General features: G+C 43.3%; 1 protein-coding gene across 9 annotated transcripts in view; it reads left to right on the top strand.

Annotated features, from left to right (window-relative positions):
- Positions 1-24,120, top strand: part of LOC147108288 (beta-1,3-galactosyl-O-glycosyl-glycoprotein beta-1,6-N-acetylglucosaminyltransferase-like) — an 82,340-nt gene extending 58,220 nt beyond the window's left edge. For 3 of the 9 annotated variants that reach the window (XM_086004860.1, XM_086004856.1, XM_086004863.1), the window contains one exon: positions 17,892-24,120. In XM_086004860.1, coding sequence (XP_085860986.1) covers positions 18,062-19,402 — 1,341 coding nt within the window. In that variant the 5' untranslated portion in view covers positions 17,892-18,061 and the 3' untranslated portion in view covers positions 19,403-24,120. Of the gene's footprint in view, positions 1-521; positions 766-3,474; positions 3,710-9,991; positions 10,078-13,594; positions 13,746-17,891 lie in introns of those variants that run through there. The other 6 variants (XM_086004859.1, XM_086004858.1, XM_086004855.1 and 3 more) reach the window with 4 other exon arrangements.
- Positions 24,121-24,123: the final 3 nt, after the last annotated feature.

Below are 24,123 nucleotides of genomic sequence, written 5' to 3'. Positions count from 1 at the left end.
GACCAGAATCTGGACCCTATGTGGCTCAGTTACGCACTGGGCACTACATTTACCAAATGAGGGGAGCGTGACATGGGATCGTTCAAAGTTTATTTATACTGAAGGAAGCATGGGGCCAGAGTTTTCTAGAAGGCACCATATTTCAGCAGTCTTTGCCAGGCAGTATCATTAATTGACAGGGGAAAATATTTTGCACTTGGCGCCCAGATGGGCAGGAATCCATTTCTGGCCATGTGGGCAGTGGGAGAGGTGCAGAGTTGGATCTGCAGAATTACTACCCTGAGTTCAATTTTGCATCATCAATTTTACAACATCTTGGATCTGATGTATTGAATCTGTTGGAAGTATCCCTAGCACTGCATATAAATAGGTAAACAGCTCTGCTCCCTGCTGGGCACAGGTGAAATATGATCCTTAAGGGCAGGTGTCCAGCCCTTCTACTGTATGAAGTGCAGGTCTCCCAAGTGTTGTGAGGTCTGTATTAATATTGTTCAGGATGATAAAAACTCTTTCTCATTCAGCTGTGCTGCAAGGAAGGGTTGTGCACACAACAGGAGGACTTTCAGAATATTGACTCACTCTTTCAAGCTGGTCCTCATGGCACCACTGCCCCTGCTCTGCATCCAAACAACATTGTTAACAAAGATGCCCACTTCCTTCTCACTGTGGTGGACGATCGGGAAGGATGGCCATTTGCTGGGGTTTAGGACACTGAGATCTGCTCCACCTTTAGCCTGGGCAGTACTCGAACCAGCCAAGAGTTAGGTACGTAGGAACAGGAGTAGGCCATTTAGCACCTTGAGCCTAATCCACCATTCAATTAGATCATGGCTGATCTGTACCTCAACTCCATTTACCCACCTAAGTCCCACATCCCTTGATGTCCTTACCTAACAATAATCGATGTTGTCGAGAATTTGGAAGCACCGCCGTGTCTACGCTCCTTGGTTTCCGGCTTGGTTTGGACACTGGAGCTGAACTAGTCCTTGGGTTTCAAAAACCTGCTCACCCTTCTAGGCTGATAGAAAGTTTGCTTAATGTTAAAAGAGCAGGTAACATTCATTCATTTGAGCCTTACTTGTCCTTATCACCTCTACAAAAAAATTCAGGAATGCAAAATGCCATTCACAGCCCAGCTAGGACATCCTGTCTTTTGAGATCCACCTACATCAGTGGTGTCCAAGCTTTCTGATTTATGACCTATCCACCAGTGAGGCAACATTAAGAACAGCCCTTTCCAAATCTCCAGGCTGAAAAAATTTCAAATAAGATAAACTAGCAAATAAGAAATAGAAGGACAAACAGGACTGAGTTTCCTGGGTTTGAGGATTGCCAGGACTCGAGGGATCCATGGGCCTCTGTTTGGATATCCCATCCTGCAGACTAGTTTAATTTTCCTCTATCCTTGGTGCCATTTTAATTTCCTGTTACACAGCTCGGAAATTCTCCCAACTCTCTTTATTTGTGTTCAACAACGTGTTGCAATTTCCCTTGGACAGGAATAGGCTGCCCTATCATTAACAATGTACCACTGTATCACAGGGTTATTTACTGGAAAACATACGATGCCCATTTGGACAATAACCATGGCTCTGAGTTCTATCAACGTCACTGTCTGCCGGAATGTGCTTTTCTATCCTCTGCCATCACAAAGTGCTCCATCTGGTGGCCTGGCTGAGAGCTTGTAGAATTTTCCAATTGAGAGCCATTGAATTAATAGCTGAAATATAGAACTTTATAAAATACCCCTCTGCTCCAAGTTTAGCTCCAAAACATGTTCCTATTATATCTTTTTTAATGGCATTCACCTTCAATGTTCCCCCCATCTCCTGAAAGTCAAAGAACGACCAAAGAAAGCTCTAACTGGGATATTTGGGGAGAATGGTTAGATTAGCTCACCTGAGGGCTTAATGGGTAAATGCATCACCCAGCGGGGTACTGAATCATACAGACTAGCAAAGTCTGAGATTTCATTGCTGCCCTGTACTGATCTCATCTATGCTGGTACAGTAGTTGGGCATGCAGTGTTCCTGAGTTAGGGAAGGGGGAAAAATAAATCTAGGGTCAGTAAAGCTAGGGTCCTCGCTCCTGGTCACTATCCACTGACCCCTGCTGGAAAATTCATGTGTATGGATGTTAGGTAAGGACTGGATTGGGCTTAGCTGTGATGCCTCCCATGTTCAAACAGTCTTCCGACATTTATTGTCTAGGCTCACACGTGGAGAATAGCCATTGGTAAGGTAACAGGGAGCAGCAATTGTTCACAGAACCTGTACCCCAGCAAAAGTCAGCATCTGTCAAAAACTGTACCCCAGCGAATATCACCACCCTTGGAACTGTACCCCAGCAACAGTCAGTGCCCCGGGAACCCCAGTGAGAGTCAATGTCTGGGGAAATATACACCATCAAGAGTTAACATCTGGGGAACTATACCGCAGCAAGAGTCTATGTCTGGGAAACCGTACACCAGCGCAAATCAACACCCAGGGAACTGTACCCCCAGTAATGGTTAAAGCACTGTACCCCAGTAAGAGTTAAAGCACTGTACCCCAGAGAGAGTCAGGGCTCAGGTAACTACACCTCAGCAAGAGTCAGCGCACAGGAAGCTGTACTTCAGTAAAAGTCAACAGCTGGGGAAAACATACCTCAGCAAGTCAGCTCCAGTGAGTGTCAGAACCTACTGTAGTGAGTCAGTGCCTGGGGAACTTGTACCTCAGCTAGAGCCAGCACCTTCAGGACAGATGAGGGGAAAGGTGAAAGAAAATGTTGAAATATTATTGGAAAAAAAATTAAAGTATGAATACAGAAATTAAATCACAAACTAGAAGGAAAGCAAAAAGGAACTAGCTGGGTGACAAACCAGGGGTGGGGGCTCAGGGAGGGCAGGGGAGGCCGGCTGGATGAAGTACCGGGGTTGGGGGAATGTAGGGGAGGCCGGCTGGGTGAAGTACTGGGGTGGGGGTTTACCTGTGGTCCATCCTCAGTAAGGAGTCAATGCTTTCAGAAAAGGAGAAAGCATGAACAAAAAGCTGCACAAACTGATAGTATACAGCAGCATCCCTTTAACTGCGTTTAACTCAGTTTCATAAACTAATCTCCCGGTAGCTGGAGTTATAGCTCTGGCCACCATTAATTAAAGGCCTGTTGTCCACAGAAGTAGAGCATCAAACCACACACACAGTAACTCAATCACTGATTCCATTGTGATGTCCGATCAGATAGATGCACTTTAGTGATTCTTCTGGGCTCATATAAAACAAAGAATATTGGTAAAAATGAAAGGATGTGATTGACTTCACATCCCTGGGGTTATCTTCCAATCAGTGGTCTGCTGTCTAAAGTTGAAATGTTCCATTGAAACTCAATCAGCTCCTGGATCATTTGGCATTTGAAATTCCAAAAGAAGCAGTTAAGTCGATATGGATCCTCTCATTATCATTCTCAGGAAATCTACACCATGTATTTCTTTTCCAGATCTTAAAGGCCACCCTGTTCAAGAGCAGTCAAGAGAGGTTAGATGAAAGTCTTCCCTCCCTAATGGCCATTAAGGACTCAAGTGAAATTGTTTTCTTGGTCTACGTCCCAGCAGATTGCGAGTCTTTGGTACAAAACTGGCCTCATGGATTGGGTACTGTAAACTGGGGAGCGAGAGCGTGGGAAATGGGATGTGACTCTTAACGGAACAGAAGATTGCGGTTCTCCCTCGAGAGTAAGTTTGACGCACATTATTAAGAAAACGTAAGAAAGTTTTCCTGACTGCCACTGATGCTGACCTGGTTGAGGTGTGTATTGCAGTCTTCTCTTACTTAATTGCCTTTGGTGAGGAAACCTTGTCACGTAAGACTTTCAAAGTGTACAAACATAAATTTAATGGTCCATTGAATCAATGAGTGGTTGTTTTTGACTGTAACCCCATGGCTCCACCCCATAACTTGGAGGAGTGAGGCAGGCCCGTTATAATATGAGCTTATTCTCCAACACTCATGTTCACTTATGAAGTTGAGTGGAGTGAATGAGTTTAGTGTGCCTCAGCATTAACAATCAGCCTTTTACCAAGTTATTTTGCACGAGATGCCTACTGTGCATACCTGACCTCTTTGATAGGTGGGAAAACATCACATTGTAATAGTGTATAGTTCAGGCTAAGATTACCAGTTAAATTCATTACTAGAAATAATTTACACAGCAGCAAAGTGGCTGCAACAGAAATTCTGTGTAAGTGCTTAACTTACACACAATTTATTTCTGCAACTTGAAAACAAGTGTTCCAGAGTCTTGGAGCTCCTTCTCAGACATTTTAAACTAAGTTTATTGATAATCTTTCACCTGGCATACACCCTTGCCCTACTAATTCTGTCTTGTTGCCAAGGCATGGAAGCATATGGTTGAAGTCAGTGAATTGTAAAGCCTAGGACTGTTGTCCGGACATACCCCTCCTCCCCTTACCGCCTTCCTTTGAAGTGGAGGGGGTTTCTTTGAAACATCCTTTCAGACTAGGCCTGTAAATGTGTTATTGATCAATTTATTTCTTATCAGACAAATGAATTTTCCAAAACTCAACTTGGTTATTAAAAGCTTGGCTCTCAACATCCCAAAGTGAACCATTGTGAAATCAGGAAGCATTTTTTTTCCCCACACAAAGAGTAGTGGAAATCTGGGACTCTTTCCCTCAGAAGGTTGCGGTTGCTGGGTCAATTGAAATTTTCAAAAACTGAGATCAATCGATTTTTGTTAGGCAAGAGTATCAAGGGATATGGATCAAAGATGGTTAAATGGAGCTGAGGTACAGATCAGCCATGATCTGATTGAATGGCGGAACCTACGTTCCTATATATATTATTATGGCTTTGTGTTATAGTTAACATGCAATGACTTGGAACAGTATTTTGTGCATGTTGCTCTACTGTTAGGTCCCAAGACAGGATGCAGCGATAAGTTACATCTATAGAATCATAGAATAGTACAGCATAGAAGGAAGCCATTTACCCCATCGAGTCTGCACCGGCTCTTTCGAAGAGCAATCCAGTTAGTCCCACTCCCTCGCTCTTTCCCCATATCCCTGCAATTTTTTATCCTTAAAGTATTTATCCAATGCCCATTTGAAAGATACTATTGAATCTATTTCCACCACCCTATCAGGCAGTGCATTACAAATCCTAACCATTCGTATGAAAAAAAATTTCCTCATGTCGCCCCTGGTTCTTTTGCCAATCACCTTAAATCTGTGCCCTCTGGTTATCGACCCTTCAGCCATTGGAAACAGTTTCTCTTTATTTACTCTATCTAAACCCTTCATGATTTTAAACACCTCTATCAAATCTCCTCTTAGCCTTCTATGCTCTAAGGAGAACAACCCCAGCTTCTCCAGTCTATCCACGTAACCGTAATCCCTCATCCCTGGAGCCATTCTAGTGAATCTCTTCTGTACTCTCTCCAAAGCCTTCATGTCCTTCCTAAAGTATGGTGCCCAGAATCGAACACAATATTTCAGCTGGGGCTGAATTAGTTTTATATAGGTTTAGCAGAACTTCCTGGTATTTGTACTCTATGTCTCTATTTATAAAGCCCAGGATCCCATATACTTACCTCTCCTGCCACCTTCAAAGATTTGTGCACAAACACCCCTAGATCTCTGTTCTTGCAGCCCCTTTAAAATTGTACCATTTAGCTTGTATTGTCTTTCCTTATTTTTCCTACCAAAATGTATCAGCTCACACTTTTCTGCATTGAATTTCATCTGCCATGTGTCTGTCCATTTCACCAGCCTGTCTGTGTCCTCTTGAAGTCTATTACTATCTTCTCCACTGTTTACTACACATGCAAGTTTTGTGTCATTTGCAAATTTTGAAATTTGTGCCTTGTACCCCCCAAAGTCCAAGTCATTAATGTATATCAAAAACAGCAGTGGTCCAAGTACTGATCCCTGGAGAACACCGCTGTATACCGCCCTCCGGTCTGAAAAACAGCCATTCACCACAACTCTGTTTTCTATCCTGTAGCCAATTTTGTATCCACGCTGCTACTGTCCCTTTTATCCCATGGGCTTCAATTTTACTAACAAGCCTAATATGTGGTACTTTATCAAACGCCTTTTGAAAGTCTATATACACAACATCAACTGCACTGCCCTCATCCCATGGCACTTTTTGAAGAGCGGGGAAATTACCCCTGGTGTCCTGGCCAATATTTATCCCTCAATCAACATCACTAAAACAGATTATCTGGTCATTATCACATTGCTGTTTGTGGGAGCTTGCTCTTGCTGTGCGCAAATTAGCTTCCGCATTTCCTCCATTACAACAGTGACTCCACTTCAGAAGAAAGTACTTCATTGGCTGTGAAGCACTTTGGGACGTCCTGAGGTCGTGAAAGGCGCTATATAAATGCAAATCTTTTTTTCTTTCTTTCATTCACCCTCTCGGTTACCTCATCAAAAAACTCAATCAAATTAGTCAAACATGATTTGCCCTTAACAAATCCATGCTGGCTCTCCTTTATTAGTTCATGCTTGTCCAATGGCTGTTAATTTTCTCCCAGATTATTGTTTCTAAAAGCTTCCTCACCACCAACGTTAAACTGACTGGCCTGTAATTGCTAGGTTTCTTCTTCTCCCCCTTTTTGAACAAGGGTGTAATAATTGCAATCCTTCAGTCCTCTGGCACCACCCCTGTATCTAAGGAGGATTGGAAGATTGTGGCCAGCACCTTCACAATTTCTAATCTTATTTACCTTCGCAACCTAGGATGCATCTCATCCAGATTGGGTGACTTGCCGACTTTAAGTACTGCCAGCCTTTCTAGTACCACCTCTTTATCTATTTTCATTTCAAACTTCACAATACAGTATATGTTCCTAGTTTAAAAAATCAAATGCAAAACTTTTATAATATAAAGCAGATGGAACTCCCTACCCCTCACAGTCTCAATAACAGAGTGGCGGGCAAAAACGGCCCACGGGCCGTGTATGGCCCACCAATGGATTCTGTCTGGCCCGCCAATGCCTGGCTTAGAGGCTGAACATCCGCCACGCCTGTCCCTGCTCCACGTAATGTCAGGAGGCGGGTTATTGTCTCCGAGGCAGCAGGGGAGTCTAGTAATGGGCCTTCGAGACGCAAGGTGAAGATAAAAAGACCGGCGGCTGAGGTGGACATCAGGTGGTCTGCAGTCGCAGATTGGGCCACGGCCTCCCTCCCCCTACTCCAGGCGAGGGCTTTTTACCGATGGCAGCGTGGCCCCTAAACCCATTTCTTGCTGGGTCTTTGTTTTTGCCTCTTGATGGGGGTGTGCAACTCTGAAAGTCAGTCACGCGAGAAATGAAATCAACTTTTATCCCCATTGCTTATTTAACCGCAACCTATTCCAACCATCCAATCATAACAAATCAAATGCATTGCCAGGCCAAGCAAGAGCTAAGGCATCAGCTCACAAGCATAAAAAAAAAGATTTTTCCTGTCAGTTGTGATTACATAGGAACAGAGGTCGGCCATTTAGCTCCTCGAGCCTGTTCCGCCATTCAATGAGATCTTGGCTGATCTGTGACCTAACTCCATATACCCACCTTTGGCCCATATCCCTTAATACCTTTGGTTAACAAATATCTATCAGTCTCAGATTTAAAATTAACAATTGATCTAGCACCAGTTGCCGGTTGCTGAAGAGAGTTCCAAACTTCTACCACCTTTTGTGTGTAGAAGAGTTTCCTAATTATACTCATGAAAGGTCAGGCTCTAATATTTAGATGATGCCCCCTAGTCCTAGACTCCCCAACCAGTGGAAATAGTTTCTCTCTATCTACCCTATCTGTTCCCCTTAATATCTTGAAAACTTCGATCGGATCACCCCTGGAGTCTGAGTTTCATTCTGGTAAACCTACGCTGCACTCTCTCCAAAGCCAATATATCCTTCCTAAGGGGTGGTGCCCAGAACTGTACTCCAGGTGTGGTCTAACCAGGGCTTTGTGTAGCTGCAGCATAACTTCTACCTGCTTGTATTCTAGTCCTCTAGATATAAAGGCCAGCATTCCATTAGCCTTTTTGATTATTTTCTGTACCTGTTCATGACCTTGTAATGCTCTAAACAGGTACAGAAAATAATCAAAAAGGCTAATGGAATGCTGGCCTTTATAGCTAGCATAACAAAAGACCGCCTACTTCCACCTCCATAACAGCGCCTGTCTCCGCCTTTGCCTCACCTCATCCGCTGCTGAAACCCTCATCCATGCCTTTGTTACCTCTAGACTTGACTATTCCAAAGCACTCCTGGCTGGCCTCCCACATTCCATCCTACATAAACTTGAGGTCATCCAAAACTCGGCTGCCCAGGTCCTAACTCACACCAAGTCCCGTTCACCCATCAGCCCTGTGCTCGCGGACCTACATTGGCTCCCGGTTAAGCAGCGCCTCGTTTTCAAAATTCTCATCCTTGTTTTCAAATCCCTCCATGGCCTCGCCCCTTCCTATCTCTATAATCTCCTTCCGCCCTACAACCCTCCAAGCTATCTGCGCTCCTCTAATTCTGCCCTCTTGAACATCCCTGATTATAATCACTCAATCTTTGGTGGCCGTGCCTTCTGTTGCCCAGGCCCTAAGCTCTGGAATTCCCTGCCTAAAACTCTCCGCCTCTCTATCCTCCTTTAAGATGCTCCTTAAAACCTACCTCTTTGACCAAGCACCTGCCCTAATTCATCCTTATATGGCTCAGAGTCAATTTTTTTGCCTTAAAATACTCCTGTGCAGTGCCTTGGGACGTTTTACTATGTTAAAGGTGCTATATAAATACAAGTTGTTGTTGAGGACTAGAATACAAGGGGGTAGAAGTTATGCTACAGCTATACAAAATTTATTTGATGTGTATAAAAAGTATCAGAAAGTGAAACCCATCCCCTCTGTATTTTTTCCTTTTTTGAAAGGAAAGGTATTTTCTCCCCTTCCACTTTTGGTATTTGTGGTCTATACTATTTGTTCAAGTTAGAAAGCAAAGTATTCGCAAATAATCCATCTTTGCATCAGAAAGTTCCTGATCTAACTTTGCTGATACGGTGACTTGGTCAAAAAGAACGCAGGTTGACATTTAATGAGGTCAAATTAATGATAAATAAACCCAAGCCCTTAAGCTAACAATGCTCCATAGTTAAACCTGTCACAGTTTGAACCTTTTATATACCCTCTTTTCCAAAAAACAAATATGCACTCATTCTCTTTTTCACTTCCCGCTCTAGCACACAAGAAGCCCAACTTCTTAAATAAAAACAGAAAATGCTGGAAATACTCAGGTCAGGCAGCCCAACTTCTTCATGCTTAGGTTTCTGATTTTTTTTATCGCAGTGAGGAGCCCTTGATGAAGTTAGCATATGCAAACACGGAAAAAAATTACAAAGAGAGAATTTTTAAAAAGTACTTGCTCTGAGAAAATGTACACCAAAATATTACATACTTTGCAATAACAGGAACTGAAGAACAAGTTTTAAACGGGATCATGTACTCCAGACAAATCTAGTTTTGCCATTCGGTAACTGGTTGGTATTGCTGCTAGACTTCAAAATAGGAATCGAGGGCTCTCTGCAAATAATTCGAGAAAGCACAAATCTCTTCCAGCGGCAGGAGTTGCGCACCTTAAGGAGAACATTGGTGTGCAGCCCTCAGCAGCTCACCAGAACTTGTTAAGTGGCCCTCCAACCCAAATAATTGCCCATCCCTGCTCTAATCTGGTTAATCTGTTTTAAGTTAAGGCTGATCACTGAATACTGTCGACGACAAACTTTCCAACATATAGTCACTTAAAATATGAACATGAAAAAATATCGGAAGTATAGTACAACTGAGATCAGATTCAGTTTCAGAAATCTACCCGAGTCATTTACAATTCCTGAATGTATATTGAACAATTTACAATTGATGCGGCCGATGAAATGGACCATTGGGTGATTGACACCGCAGGTAGCCATTCAGAAGACAAGAGGGGATGTTCGTTGGACCAATCAGCTTGTCAGAGAGGCGGGATCTGATCAGGTGCTTTCTGCTGCCTTTGGGCATTGGAAAGTGGGTGTTGGATAGGGTATAGTTGTAACTGTTACAACGTGGTAAGTACTGTTTTAAATCAGGATTACTCACAATTAACAGAAATCTCTGTTCTTGAAGACAAAATGTGGGATTCTTAAAAAAATGGTTTATCATTTTCAAAAATATGGGGATGGTTTTTTTAAATCATTGGGAGCAATTTTGTCTTAACATTTCTCAACCTGTAAGTCAGGATTTCTAACAGTTTAATCATTGTGTTTAAAAATTGCAAATGTTAATGAACTTCTGGTTCTGAATAATAGTTATGGGGAGGGGTGGGGTAAGTCATCATGATGGGTTAATACTTCAGTTATATGTGTCTCATGTATTTAAGGTTTTTATAGCAATAATTAAGAGAGAAATAAAATCTTGTAAAGCAGACATTACTGCAAATACACAAGAATTGAAAGCTGAAACACCAGCAACTATTTTAATAGGGCAAGGTTGGGTGGGGAGAAGAGGAGGGGGGAGAAACCACAGATTCTCCAATCACAGAGGGGAAGTTAATGAGTTTAATGATCTAAAACTGTTAAGTTGGATAAAACTGTTAAACTGGGTAAGACTGTTAAATGCCACATACCCATTTTTGTAGAATTTTTTTCAGGTATGCAAAATAAATTAACCTAATGGTCAGCATAATTGGTGAGGAATGAATATAATGTTGTAAGGGCAACACTGAGTTTATGTGGCTAGATGTGAATTGGCTTATTTGCATATTTAATTAGTACTTGACCTAGAAAAATGGGACATTGAAGCACACATTGTATTGAAATGGGGGAATTTGCTTGATGATTCAATGGGCAAATGCAGTGTACAGTTGACCCAGGTTCAACCCCTGGTCTAGACTGAATTAGCTGGTCTCATCCAGGATGCCAGTTGGGTCCTACAATTCACTTCAGTGCCCTGGGCTTGGGAAGGAGAATATCAATTGCTGCAGCGACTAAGTGTCAGTTGTGGCTCAGTTGGTAGCACTCTTGCCTCTAAGTCAGAAGGTTGTGGGTTCAAGTCCCACTCCAGAGACTTGAGCACAAAAATCTAGGCTGAGGGAGTGCTGCACTGCCATCTTTTGGGTGAGATGTTAAATCAAGGCCCCGTCTGCCCTCTCAGGTGGACAAGATCCCACTGCACTATATCGAAGAAGAGTAGGGGAGTTATCCCCAGTGTCCCGACCAGTATTTATCCCTCAATCAACATCACTAAAAAAATTATCTGTTCATAATCACATTACTGTTTGTGGGACTTTGCTGTGTGCATTTCCTACATTACCACAGTGACTACACTTCAAAAGTACTTCATTTGGCTGTAAAGCACTTTGGGATGTCCTGAGGTTGTGAAAGGTGCTATATAAATGCAAGTCTTTCTTAAAACCCAACCCAGATTCCTGTTCCAGATCTCCACCCAGTGCCTCCTGCTGGAAAGTGAACATGTCTGTAATGCCCATCTCCTCCTCCCCTTCATGATGGGGGAAGCACTCACTGTCCAGCTCTTGCATGTGGAATGGTATTGGAGGACAACCAGTGGAATTGTACCCCAGCAAGAGTCTGTGCATTCTCATAGAATCATAGAAAGTTACAGCATGGAAGGAGGCCATTTTGGCCCATCGTGTCCACGCTGGCCAACAAAGAGCTATCCAGCCTAATCCCACTTCCCAGCTCTTGGTCCGTAGCGCTGTAGGTTAGAGCATCCCAAGTGCACATCCAACTACTTTTTAAATGTGCTTAGGGTTCCTGCTTCTACCACCCTTTCAGGCAGTGAGTTCCAGACCCCCACAACCCTCTGGGTGAAGAAATTTCCCCTCAAACCCCCTCTAAACCTTCCACCAATTACTTTAAATCTGTGCCCCCTAGTTTTGACCCCTCTGCTAAGGGAAATAGGTCCTTTCTATCCACTTTATCTATGCCCCTCATAATTTTATACACCTCAATAAGGTCTCCCCTCAGCCTTCTCTGTTCCAAGGAAAACAGACCCAGCCTATCCAGTCTTTCCTCATAGCTAAGATTCTCTACTCCTGGCAACATCTTTGTAAAGCTCCTCTGTACCCTCCCTAGTGCAATCACATCTTTCCTGTAATGTGACCAGAACTGCACACAGTACTCTAGCTGAGGCCTAACTAGTGTTTTATACAGTTGAAGCATAACCCCCCTGTTCTTGTATTCTATGCCACTAATAAAGGCATGCATTCCATATGCCTTCTTAACCACCTTATCTACCTGGCCTGCTACCGTCAGGGATCTGTGGATATGCACTCCAAGGTCCCTTTGTTCCTCTACACTACCCATTTAATGTGTATTCCCTTTCCTTGTTAGCCCTCCCCAAATGCATTACCTCACACTTCTCCGGATTGAATTCCATTTGCCACTGTTCTGCCCACCTGACCAATTTATTGATATCTTCCTGCAGTCTACAGCTTCCTTCTTCAGTATCAACCACACAGCTGATTTTAGTATCATCTGCAAACTTCTTAATCATACCCCCTATATTCAAGTCCAGATCATTGATATATACCACAAAAAGCAAGGGACCTAGTACGGAGCCCTGCGGAACCCCACTGGACTCCGCCTTCCGGCCACAAAAACATCCATCAACCATTACCCTCTGCTTCCTGTCTCCGAGCCAGTTTTGAATCCAACTTGACACTTTGCCCTGGATCCCATGGGCTTTTAACTTTGTGACCAGTCTGCCATGTGGAACCTTATCAAAAGCCTTGCTAAAGTCCATATACACTACATCAAATGCACTACCCTCATCCACCCTCCTTGTTACCTCCTCAAAAAATTCAATCAAGTTTGTCAGACACGACCTTCCCTTAACAAATCCGTGCTGACTATCCTTGATTAATCCATGTCTTTCTAAATGAAGATTTATCCTGTCCTTCAGAATTCTTCCCAATAATTTTCCCACCACTGAGGTTAGGCTGACTGGCATGTAATTACTTGTTTAAAAAGGGAGAAAAGGATAGACCAAGAGTACCACATTAGCAGTCCTCCAGTCCTCTGGCACCACACCTGAAGCCAGAGAGGATTGAAAAATGATGGTCAGGGTCTCTGCTATTTCCTCTTTTGCTTCGCTTAACAGCCTGGGATACATTTCATCCAGGCCTGGGGATTTATCCACTTTTAAAGCTGCTAAACCCCTTAATACTTCCTCTCTCACTGTTTATTTCATCTAATATTTCACACTCCGGCCCCCTGATAGCAATGTCTGCTTCGCCCCTCTCCTTTGTGAAAACAGACGCAAAGTATTCATTAAGAACCCTACCGACATCTCCCGCCTCCACACACAGATTACCCTCATGATCTCTAATAGGCCCTACCTTTTCTTTAGTTATCCTCTTACTCTTAATATATTTATAAAACATCTTTGGGTTTTCCTTGATTTTACTTGCCAAGAATTTTTCATGCTCTCTCTTTGCTTTCCTAATATCCTTTTTAATTGCACTCCTGCACTTTCTGTACTCCTATAAAGATTCTGGAGTATTTAGCCCTCGGTATCTGTCATACACCTCCCTTTTTTTCTTTATCCTACCCTCTTTGTCTCTAGACATCCAGGGGGCTCTAGATTTGCACAACAAGAGAAAGGGAGATGGAGCTAACCTGAACTAGCAAGAATCACCTCGGGCTTCATGAAATCACCTGCTACAAAGTCAATGCAGAAGGTGGCAAGATCTAAAAGGCAGTTTACATGGCTATTGGTATGTCTACTGGGAATGAGCCAAAGAAGTAAAGTAAGAATTTTGTGAAGTGCATCTAACGCAGTGAGCTGGTGTAAAAATATAGCTTTCAATAGAATGCAGTTTTGGCATTCTGTAATTGAGCCACACAAGCAGATTCCACAGTTTAAAAGGAAACAAAAATGAATAATATTAAAAGGTAAAAGAAATACAGCAAATTCATATTTTTCATTTGATTTTCTTAATTTTTACATAAAGCGTAGTGGGCCATGTAGATTCGATCATGGAACCTCGGGGGCCATGTGTAAAGTTGAAATCCATAGATCTAAAGTTGGTGTTCTGATTTAGGTATTATCCCCTTGGGCTTTGAGGGCTGGATTGCCATGGCTCAGGGGTATATCTAGCCCTAGGGATACTGGTTGGAGGCCCCTCGTTTAACTTGATGCAATCACAATAGCAGAGGTTCCAAATATCCATTTAATTGGATGATATTGTTGGAAAGTGTATTTATAATAAAATGGACAGAAGCTGCAGTTGTTGTCTATAGAGCAGAAATAAGGGTTCTGGGAGCAGGAGTGAAAACACTTGCAAGTTTATTAAGGATTAAATGAACATATACTCACAGCCAACACCAAGGTTACGAGTGATGCTTTGCTGTAGAGGTAAGCAGGTAGTAAGAGGCGGGTGGGAGAAGAAGAAGGGGCCTATTTGGGACAAAGAAGGGGATATATGCTTCGAGGCGCAGGGCAAGGCTAGAATACTTAATGAGTACTTTGTATCTGTGTTTACTAAGGAAGAGGATGCTGACAAAATATCGGTAGAAGCGGTGATAGTATAGGTAATGGATGGGGTGAAAATTGATGGGCAGGATGTACTAGAAATGCTGGGTATGCTTAGAGTGAACAAGTCGCCTGATCCGGATGGCTTGCTAAGGGAAGTGGTGGAGATAGCCAATGGGCTTGCCATAATCTTCCAAACTTCCCTAGATACGGGGGAGGTGCCAGAGGATTGGAAAGTGGCAAATGTAACACCCTTGTTCAAGAAAGGGTGCAAGGACAATCCTAGTAGCTACAGTTTAACATCAGTGGTGGGTAAGGTTTTAGAAACAATAATCAGGGAAAAAATTAACAGGCACTTGGAGAGGTTTATTAATTAAGGAGAGCTAGCACGGATTTGTAAAAGGCAGATCATGTTTGACTAATCTAATTGAATTTTTTGATGAAGTAACAGAGAAGGTTGATGAAGGGAATGCAGTGGATGTTGTCTACATGAATTTTAAGAAAGTGTTTGACAAAGTGCCACATAAAAGGCTGGTTAACAAAATTGAGGCTCGTGGAATAGGAGGGTCAGTGTCAGCTTGGATAAGAAATTGGCTTAAGGACAAAACAGCGAGTCATGGTAAATGGCTGTTTTTCAGACTGGAGGATGGTAGACAGTGGTGTTCCCCAAGGGTCAGTGCTAGGATCACTGCTTTTTTGATACATATAAATGACTTGGATATTGGAATACAGAGTAAAATTTCAAAATTTGCTGATGATACCAAACTTGGAGGTGTGGCAAACAGTGAGAAGGATACCAATCGACTGCAGCAGGACATAGATAGGCTAGCAGAATGGGCAGACATGTAGCAGATGGAATTTAATACAGAAAAGTGTGAGGTGATGCATTTTGGCAGAAGGGATAGGGAGAGGCAATATAGACTTAATGGCACAGTTCTAAAGAGTGCACAGGGACAGAGGAACCTGGGGGTTCATGTGCATAGATTTTTGAAGGTGGCAGGACATATTGAGAGTGTAGTTAGCAAAGCATATGGGATCTTGGACTTCATAAATAGAGGTATTGAGTACAAAAGCTGGGAAGTTATGCTGAACCTTTATAAAGCTCTGGTTAGGCCACAACTAGAGTATTGTGTCCAGTTCTGGTCACCACACTTTAGGAAGGATGTGAAGGTCCTCGAGAGGGTGCAGAGGAGATTTACCAGAATGGTTCCAGGGATGAGTGATTTTAGCTACAAGGTTAAGTTAGAGAAGCTGGGGTGGTTCTCCTTGGAGCAAAGGAGGTTGAAAGGAGATTTGATAGAGGTGTACAAGATTATGACGGGTTTGGATAAGGTAGACAGAGAAAGGCTGTTCCCATTAGCTGATGGTACAAGGACTAGGGGACACAGATTTAAGGTTTTGGGCAAGAGATACAGTGGGGATGTGAGGAAGAACTTTTTTACGCAGCGAGTGGTAATGACCTGGAACTCGCTGCCGACGAGCGTGGTGGGAGCAGAGACGATCAATGATTTCAAAAGGAAATTGGATAGGCACTTGAGGGAAATAAACTTGCAGGGCTACGGGGATAGAGTGGGGGAATGGGACTGACTGGATTGTTCTACAGAGAGCCAGCATGGACTCGATGGGCCGAATGACAGCCTCGTATGCTGTTATGACTCTGACTCTATAACACACGTTGCAGTCAATTGAGCTCAACTTGCTCTCCTCTCTCTCTCTCTCCCTCTTCTAACTTGCATTAGAATTTCACCATCTTTCTAAATACATTATTTGACATGATTGTGTTGCACTTTACACCAGTTCTCACCAGTCTTTATCAAGAAGTTCCAGGCTGTCTAATCATCCAACACCCAAGGCATTTGACATTAAGGTTAGCAGACTGGTGTTTAGGATCTAGTAAAGCATAGAATGCATGATGGTTTCACTACAAATAACTTGGGCCTAAAAATTCGGTTGCTTTGTGCCTCCCGTTCGCGCCGTTGCACAGCGCCCCCTGACTTACCGCCAGACGCTATGTCTGACAGGGTCAGGGGGCCTACCTGCGGCCGGGGTGACGCTAATTAAAGGCGAGGTGCTGGGCAGCCATTTTTGTTGCTGGCTGCCTGCCAGCACCTGCCCCCGTTGCCATCCCCGGCCTCCTGACCAGTATCCCCCACGGAGTACCGGCTGCACTCCGTGAGCCCAGCACTTCTCTTGAGTGCCGGGCTCTTTTGTTGGCACTCCGATCCCTGGTGGCCCAGCTGGACCCCGGGTCGTGCTGCGCTAGGCCCCTCCCCTTTGAGAAGGGGAGGAAGCGCCGCAGTACTGCAGGCCAACGTGCCGCAGCGCACCCTGGTGCCCAGCAGTGGGTACTGGATAGCGATGAGCAGGAATCATGACTAATTACTCCCATATCCCAAAGTAATGTCCTTACTGCCACTGCAAATGGGATCAGCTAATTTAACACAGACTGCATGTTGAACCTAGGACCTTCCAGTTCTATACAACTCGGGAGTTGAAGTAAGACATGAAAGTCTTGTGCTGTTTATTAACCCCACCTTAACCTTAAGTAAACAGCTTTGTCCATAAACATAAGATGATTCTTTTTAACCCACTGTAATTTTTGAAGTAAGTAATAATCTGTTAACATTCTGTTGCCCCATGATGCTTGTCTCACAGGCCAGTTATATTGTAGTTTTTGTATCAATGCAGCATGGTTTTTGTATCACATTGACACTTGCGACATGGTGTAATTCTCATTTGAGGCTCTGATGTGAGTGGAGTCTGAGGTTTGGAGTACACAGTCCTAGACCCCCATGGGCTTCATACCAGCCAAGGTATAACTGGAAATGTTTCCATTTTAAAGTCCAATGAGATCTCGGACAGGACAGACCCCTACACTTAATGTTAATAAGGACCAGGTAGTCAGCTCCTCAGTGATGTTAAGAGTCCATCTGCTATGATGATATGGCTGGAATAATTTAAACCTTCTTGAAGAAAGAACGTAAGAAATAGGAGCAGGAGTAGGCCATTTGGCCCTTCGAGCCTGCTCTGCTGTTCAATAAGATCATGGCTGATCTTCTACCCCAACTCTACTTTTCTGCACTATCCCCATATCCCTTGATTCCTTTAATATCCAAAAGACTGACTTGTATTTATGTAGAACATCCTGAAAGTGCTTCACACCCGATGAATTACTTTTGAAGTGCCGTGATTATTCTTATGTAGGCAAAGGGGGTGGCCATTTTGCACATAACCAGATCCCACAAACAACAATAAGACTGTTTTTAGTGGTATTGATTAAAGACTCCAGGAGAGTTCCATCTCTTTGATCTTTAATATTCACCTGATTTTTTTTTGTGAAGTGCTGTTCATTTATAGCGTTATACAATATTGTCTGTTTTTGTTTCAGCTATACACGAATAAAGAAGTCCCATTGTAGAAATAAAACCCATAATTTTATCCATGATATACTTCATTTAATCCAGTTCGTATTGAGAAAGGCATTGAACCATCAATCAAAATCATCCATTCACAATTCAACATTATTTGAGTTTTTAGAAACTTGTTTTCGGTTTCGTGATGATGTGGAAATGTAAACGGTTTCTACGACAGTCCCCCATAATCCTTGTGTTGACTTGCGCCACCTTTTTAGTTCTGATCTTCTTTACCAGCAAGGGCCTTGTAACCAACGATCAGGAGCAGTTTCCTGAGAAAATCCAACATTTTATGGGGATTGGCAGCCTCGCCACGTCTGGTGCTCGCAACATAAGGTGTTCAGAGCTGGAGGTATCTACAGAATCTCTTTATGATGTAAACTGTACAGCTGTTTTCCAAGGGGACGTCAGGGTAATCAAGAGAAGTCAATTATTGAAGGCGCAACATAAAGCAGTAACTCACAATGATTCCTATTATACTGATGCCACACAAAACTGTGAGAATTTCATAAGGAGCAGAAAGTACATCACATTTGCCCTCAGTAAGAGAGAGGAGCAAGTTCCAATCGCTTATTCTGTCATCATTCATCAACGAGCTGACCAGTTTGAAAGACTGTTAAGGACAATCTACACACCCCAGAATATTTACTGTGTACATATTGACAACAAATCGTTCACTGATTTCAAAACTGCGGTTCACAACATCACATCCTGTTTCCCAAATGTTTTTATTGCAGGGAGATTGGAGAATATTGTTTATGGCTCCTGGTCCAGGGTTCAAGCAGACCTGAACTGCATGGAGGAGCTTCTGGCAAGACATTTAACCTGGAAGTACTTCATCAATCTGTGTGGCATGGATTTTCCCATCAAAACCAACTTGGAGATTGTCCACCAGCTACAGGATTTGAAAGGGGGGAACAGTTTGGAGTCTGAAAGCGCTACGAAGGGGAAACAGTTGCGTTGGAAATATCACTTCAACGTGGTTAATGGAAAAATGGTAAAGACGAATGTGATCAAGGAACCAATATCTACTGTGGCCTCCATATTCTCGGGCAGTGCCTACATGGTGGTCAGTAGACCATTTGTTGAACACATCTTCAAGGACCCAAAAGCACAGCAACTTATTGAATGGTCAAAAGATACATACAGCCCTGATGAGTTCATCTGGGCCACTCTACAAAGGATGCCTGGCGTTCCTGGCTCCGAACCTTCACATCCCAAGTATGATGTGAGTGATATGAGGTCCATGGCTAGGCTGGTGAAGTGGAAATACCTCGAAGGTGATGTGGCGAGAGGGAAACCTTACCCATTGTGCACTGGTTCCCATCGAAGGTCGGTCTGTATTTATGGAGCTGGTGATCTCAACTGGATACTTCAGCAACACCATCTGTTTGCCAATAAATTTGATATTGATGTGGATCCAATCACACTTCAATGCCTGGAGCAGTACATACGGCAGAAAACCCTGTTGGGCTGCAGCACATAAAACTTGTATCGCATCTTCTAACAGTGCACCTGTACTGTACACTTTGTACCACTGACTGTCTTGATGACTCTTAAACCCCAGGGACCAGATTAGAATAGATTACAGACCGGCCTTGTGACCACCGAGCCCCCAAAATACCTGCCGAGGTAAACAAGTGTAGCTGTGGTAAAATGGAATCACCTGGTATGTAAAAGGTTTATCCGCCCCAGGGCACTGAACCAATGCAGATTAAACAGTGGACCAGCAAACTGTCAAAGCCCTGATGCACTGCTCAACCTCCTCTCCCCCTCAGTGCCTGAGGAATTTTAAAACTTTTTAGTAGAGGTTTGTTGAGCAGCTGTTTAAACTGTCAATGCAACTAGAGAAGAACTGGGTATAATGCAGCAAGTGTAAATGAACTAGGTCTTGTCCTGGCACCTCAAGGCTCTTAATGAGTGCTTGCTCTCAGCAGTACTCAAACAGCTGAGCAGCATCTGCTCAAAGTGTCGCATTGTGCGACTGACGTCTTATCATTCCGTTATAATGAGCATTTGAGGACATGTCCAAAATGATTCACTATAACTGGATCCCATTGTACTGCAGCTAGGCAGCAATATGGGGCACTCCTATCCTCCTTGTGCTCTTGGTCACTGTTCATTGATTTCTGCTGTGCGACTGCGTGAATGTTAGTTAAGTACAAGATTGAGCTCGGTTGTGATGCACCCCATAGTTGAGTAGCCTTTATAAAAAAAAAAAAAAATTGTTCATGGGATGTGGGCATTGCTGGCAAGGCCGGCATTTATTGCCCTTGAAGGTGGTGGTGAGCCACCTTCTTGAACCACAGAAGGCAATTAAGAGTCAACCACATTGCTGTGGTTCTGGAATCACATATAGGCCCGACTGGGTAAGGACGGCAGATTTCCTTCCCTGAAGGACATTAGTGAACCAGATGGATTTTTATGACGCTCACTGTCTAGGGGGTCACATGAAAAAAGGCTGCTTGGGTGTGGAGACCTGTGTCCCATCTGTCAACTGGGCTACATTTTGGGTATTGCAGATGAACTTTTAATAGCCATTGGGCTGCTGCAGACCAGCCACTGGAATGTTCCTCATAGCACATAAAGCCACACTGCAATTCATCTGCTCAAGGTGACGGATGTTCGTGCTGGGATTGGAACACTTTGCATTTCAGACACCCAGTGTTTGATCAAGCACTCCCAAGGCAGGTACAGCATAGGCTAGATGCAGTTTAGAGCTTGCTCTACAAACAATGCAGCTTGCTCCACACTGTCCCGTACAGCATGAGTTGGATGCAGTTAAGCTCCCTCTACACTGTCCCAACAATGTGCCCCAGCTCCAATCTCAGAAAAGTGCCCCCAACTACACCAGTTTGACAATTTTCCATTGCCCAACACTGGACCTCTCGGAATTAGATAATCAATTAGTGCTGTGGACCCATGACTCTGGGTGAGACTATCCTTAAATATATCTCCAGCCCTCTTCGGCCAACAGACTGAAGAGCCTTTTTATCAGTTTAAACTGGATTTGAAACCATGTCACAAGAGTGAAAGGGCAGAGGTGCCTCGTCACCCATAGGGTTGAATTGTCACAGGGGTGCAGTACTTTTTCCAGTGGGAACGATAGAGATGGAGCCTCTGCATTCAACACCTCTAATATACCGGATATACCGTATCTGGGTACAGGAAACTCTCGATTTACCAGCACCTAAATAACCGGAAATCTCGGTTAACTGGCAAAATTCAGGAGTAGGTTCAGGTAAGTTTTATTAATTGCCTTCCTCGATCTGTTGCTGTGCAAGGGTGTGGCTGCAGCTGTTGCTAAGCTACAGAAATGCTTGGAACTTGTGGCCATTGTTCTGCACCTGTTGCTAAACAACAGGGTTTGTTGCTTTATATGGAGCTCTCAGCTCTCCGTATCTTTTACTATAGCTCTCGGTTATCTGGAATTTTTGATGAACCGGCACCGGATAAAAAAAAGTGTTTCCTGTACTGGGTTGTCCTCTATATTTAGATCTTAATATGCAGTTTGTGCCCATCAACAAAGGCCTCCAATTCCTGGATTTACAGGTTAACTATTCTGTCCATAGGTGAAGTGATGAGAGGCACGAGCTCACAGCTGAGTGGAATTAGATTAATTTTGATACAGCACAGATAACTGGTTCCTGTGTTCAGTTTGAATGAACACATTTGTCGTCCTTCCAGGTTTCATTTCACTTGAGTCAGAGGTACAGCTGTGCCTTCTAGTCTTGTGGTTTGCGTCTGCAGTTTATTCCCTGCTCCCCCGCGGGAGCTGATTCTCGCAAGGGTACAGTGAGTGGGTGCCAGCTGCCCTCCGCTACCGATGGGGCAAGTTTTCATGTTAATCCAGACTGAGGTCCAGTAGGCTATTCAACTACAAAGGGCATCACAGCTGGACTGAATCCTTTCTTCACTCATTGTCCATTGAAATGCACTTTCCAGGAGAGGTTTCTGGACAGTGATCGGCAATCCTGATTGATTTTTTTCCCCTCCCCCACCACAGGATGCTGAAGTAGCATGCCCGCTGCCCAGTTCAGTTTGACAAATGGAATCGGCATGATCTCTTATCACAGTCCTGATGCAGCTACTTGTCTCGCTACAGATTTTATATCTCCTAAAACATAAGGCTGTGCTTCCCTGATGGCTCAAGCAGTGGGGCCTAAGTTATATGGACCAGGAAGGTCCCAGCTTCAACCCCTAGTCTGTGCTGGGTTCAGTGATTTCAGCCAGGGTGTTGGTAAGGGGCCTGCAACTGGGCTAGGCTTCCTGCTCCCAGATTGGCATCCTGTGACCCTGCTGAAAAGTGCATGTATGTGGACATCAGAGGATCAGCTGAAATGCCCCGATGGAGGAAAAGCCTGTCAACAGTTAAAATCTTGTATGTGAATAGTTACTTGGGTGAGGTCTCTGGATGGCTGCAATGCCTGTGGAACCATACGGTCAGTGCTTTCAGGGGAGAGGAGACAGTTGGGGAAGGGGAGGTGAGTTGTTTGGCGTGGTCTTGGGTTCAATGACCTGTTTCTTTGATTTCAGTCTGTGCAAAGGGCTCTGCTCTCAGCAGGTGTTGATTGACAGCTTGTGATTTTTTTATTAAATTGTTCTGATTAATTTTACTGATTTTTAATTTGCATTTGTCTGAAGATCAGCAAGTTTAGACTAAATACATGTGACCCTAAATGGATTACCAAACAAATTAAAAATGAGTTCTACAAATCCTGCAGGGAGAAAGAAAGAGTTCACTGGAATGAATAAAAGAAAATGCAAAAACACATTAAGGTTGATCAGCGGGCAGAGAGACCTAGAAAGAAGCATAGCAGCTGAGGCTAAACGTAAGAGTAAAACATTCTTTCTGTACCACAACAGCAAGAAGGCGTGAAAATCACGAGATGCAAACTGGCTTGAAACTGAGGATGAACATAAGATAGCAAATATTGTGAATGATTATCTCCTCCAAGTATTCACAAGGCAAGAGATCAGCAACAAACCTTCTTCAAAGCGAAGTGAAATAAAATGCAGTGTAAATGAGGTGGTTGTCCTGGACAAGCTAAAAGCTCAAAACAAATACATCCCCAGAGTTGGGTGGTATTTATCCCAGTGAAGCTGAGAAACCAGGGACGAGATCTATGAGGCACTGACCATCATTGAGGGATTCGATAGGAACTGGAGAGATACCTGTAGATTGGAAGACAACTAATATGTTGCCCATATTCCAAAAGAGAATAAACTATTAGGAGACAGTCATCTGTATGACAGTAACCTAGGTAACAGCAGTCAGCCTGGATTCAGAAGGCGAAGATCCTGCCTGAACAACTTCCTTGATTTGCTCAAAGTGACATCCCAAGTGGACTGCAGAAAGCCCTATGACGTGGTGTACTTTGGCCTTCTAAAAGCTTTTGATGATGATCCATATGAAAGGCTGTTAGGATCCAGGGTAAATGTGGAATATATTTCTTTAAATTATCGAAGTAGAACAGGGGGACACAGATTCAAACTAGTAAAAGATAATTTTAGGACGGATATCTTCATACAAAGAGTAATTGATGTGTGAAATAGACCTTCAGATAGAGTAATGGAGGCAAAAGCCCTGGATCATTTAACAAGTAATTGAATGCTACAATGGGGGGGGGGGGGGGGGGTGCGCTTTAGGTTCTTTTTGGATTAATGAATTAAGATGGGCCAAATGGACTTCCTAATCTCTACTTATCTTGTGATTTTAAACTATTTGGCTTTGGCTGCATTCACTCCATTCATCACCACCTCTTCAGGAGCTGGTCAGCAGAGAGTTGAGAATCCGAGAAACCTTCCTGGGCAGTTCTGCATGGGACTGTTTCAGTACTGCTCTGGGTTTGTTTCAGCAGGAACTACAAATCCAGCATCGGATGTAAAGGGAAATAAAATATTTATCATGTTAATAACTGAAAAGGGTTCCGTGGAAGGGAGAGAAAAATAAAGTATTGAGCAAATAGAAAAAAACCACCATGAGAAAAAGCACAAAAAAATTGCAATGTAAATAATTGAGAATAAGGTTTTTCCGTGCAAAGAACAAAGTTACTTACATTTTAACTAATGAGAATCCAACTTGGTGCAGAAATGATGAGCTGCCTTTGTAACCAATGTTACTTATGTTGTCAATTAACCCTATCTACTAATTATTAGTGATGCTAACTATGATTCTAACATTAATAAATAATGGTTAGTTCAGGA

The sequence above is a fragment of the Somniosus microcephalus genome, chromosome 13, assembly GCF_052327205.1.
Source record: "Somniosus microcephalus isolate GS21.2 chromosome 13, FLI_Smic_1.0, whole genome shotgun sequence".
In the NCBI taxonomy this organism is placed as follows: domain Eukaryota; kingdom Metazoa; phylum Chordata; class Chondrichthyes; order Squaliformes; family Somniosidae; genus Somniosus; species Somniosus microcephalus.
This window is presented reverse-complemented; position numbering and strand designations above follow the sequence as displayed.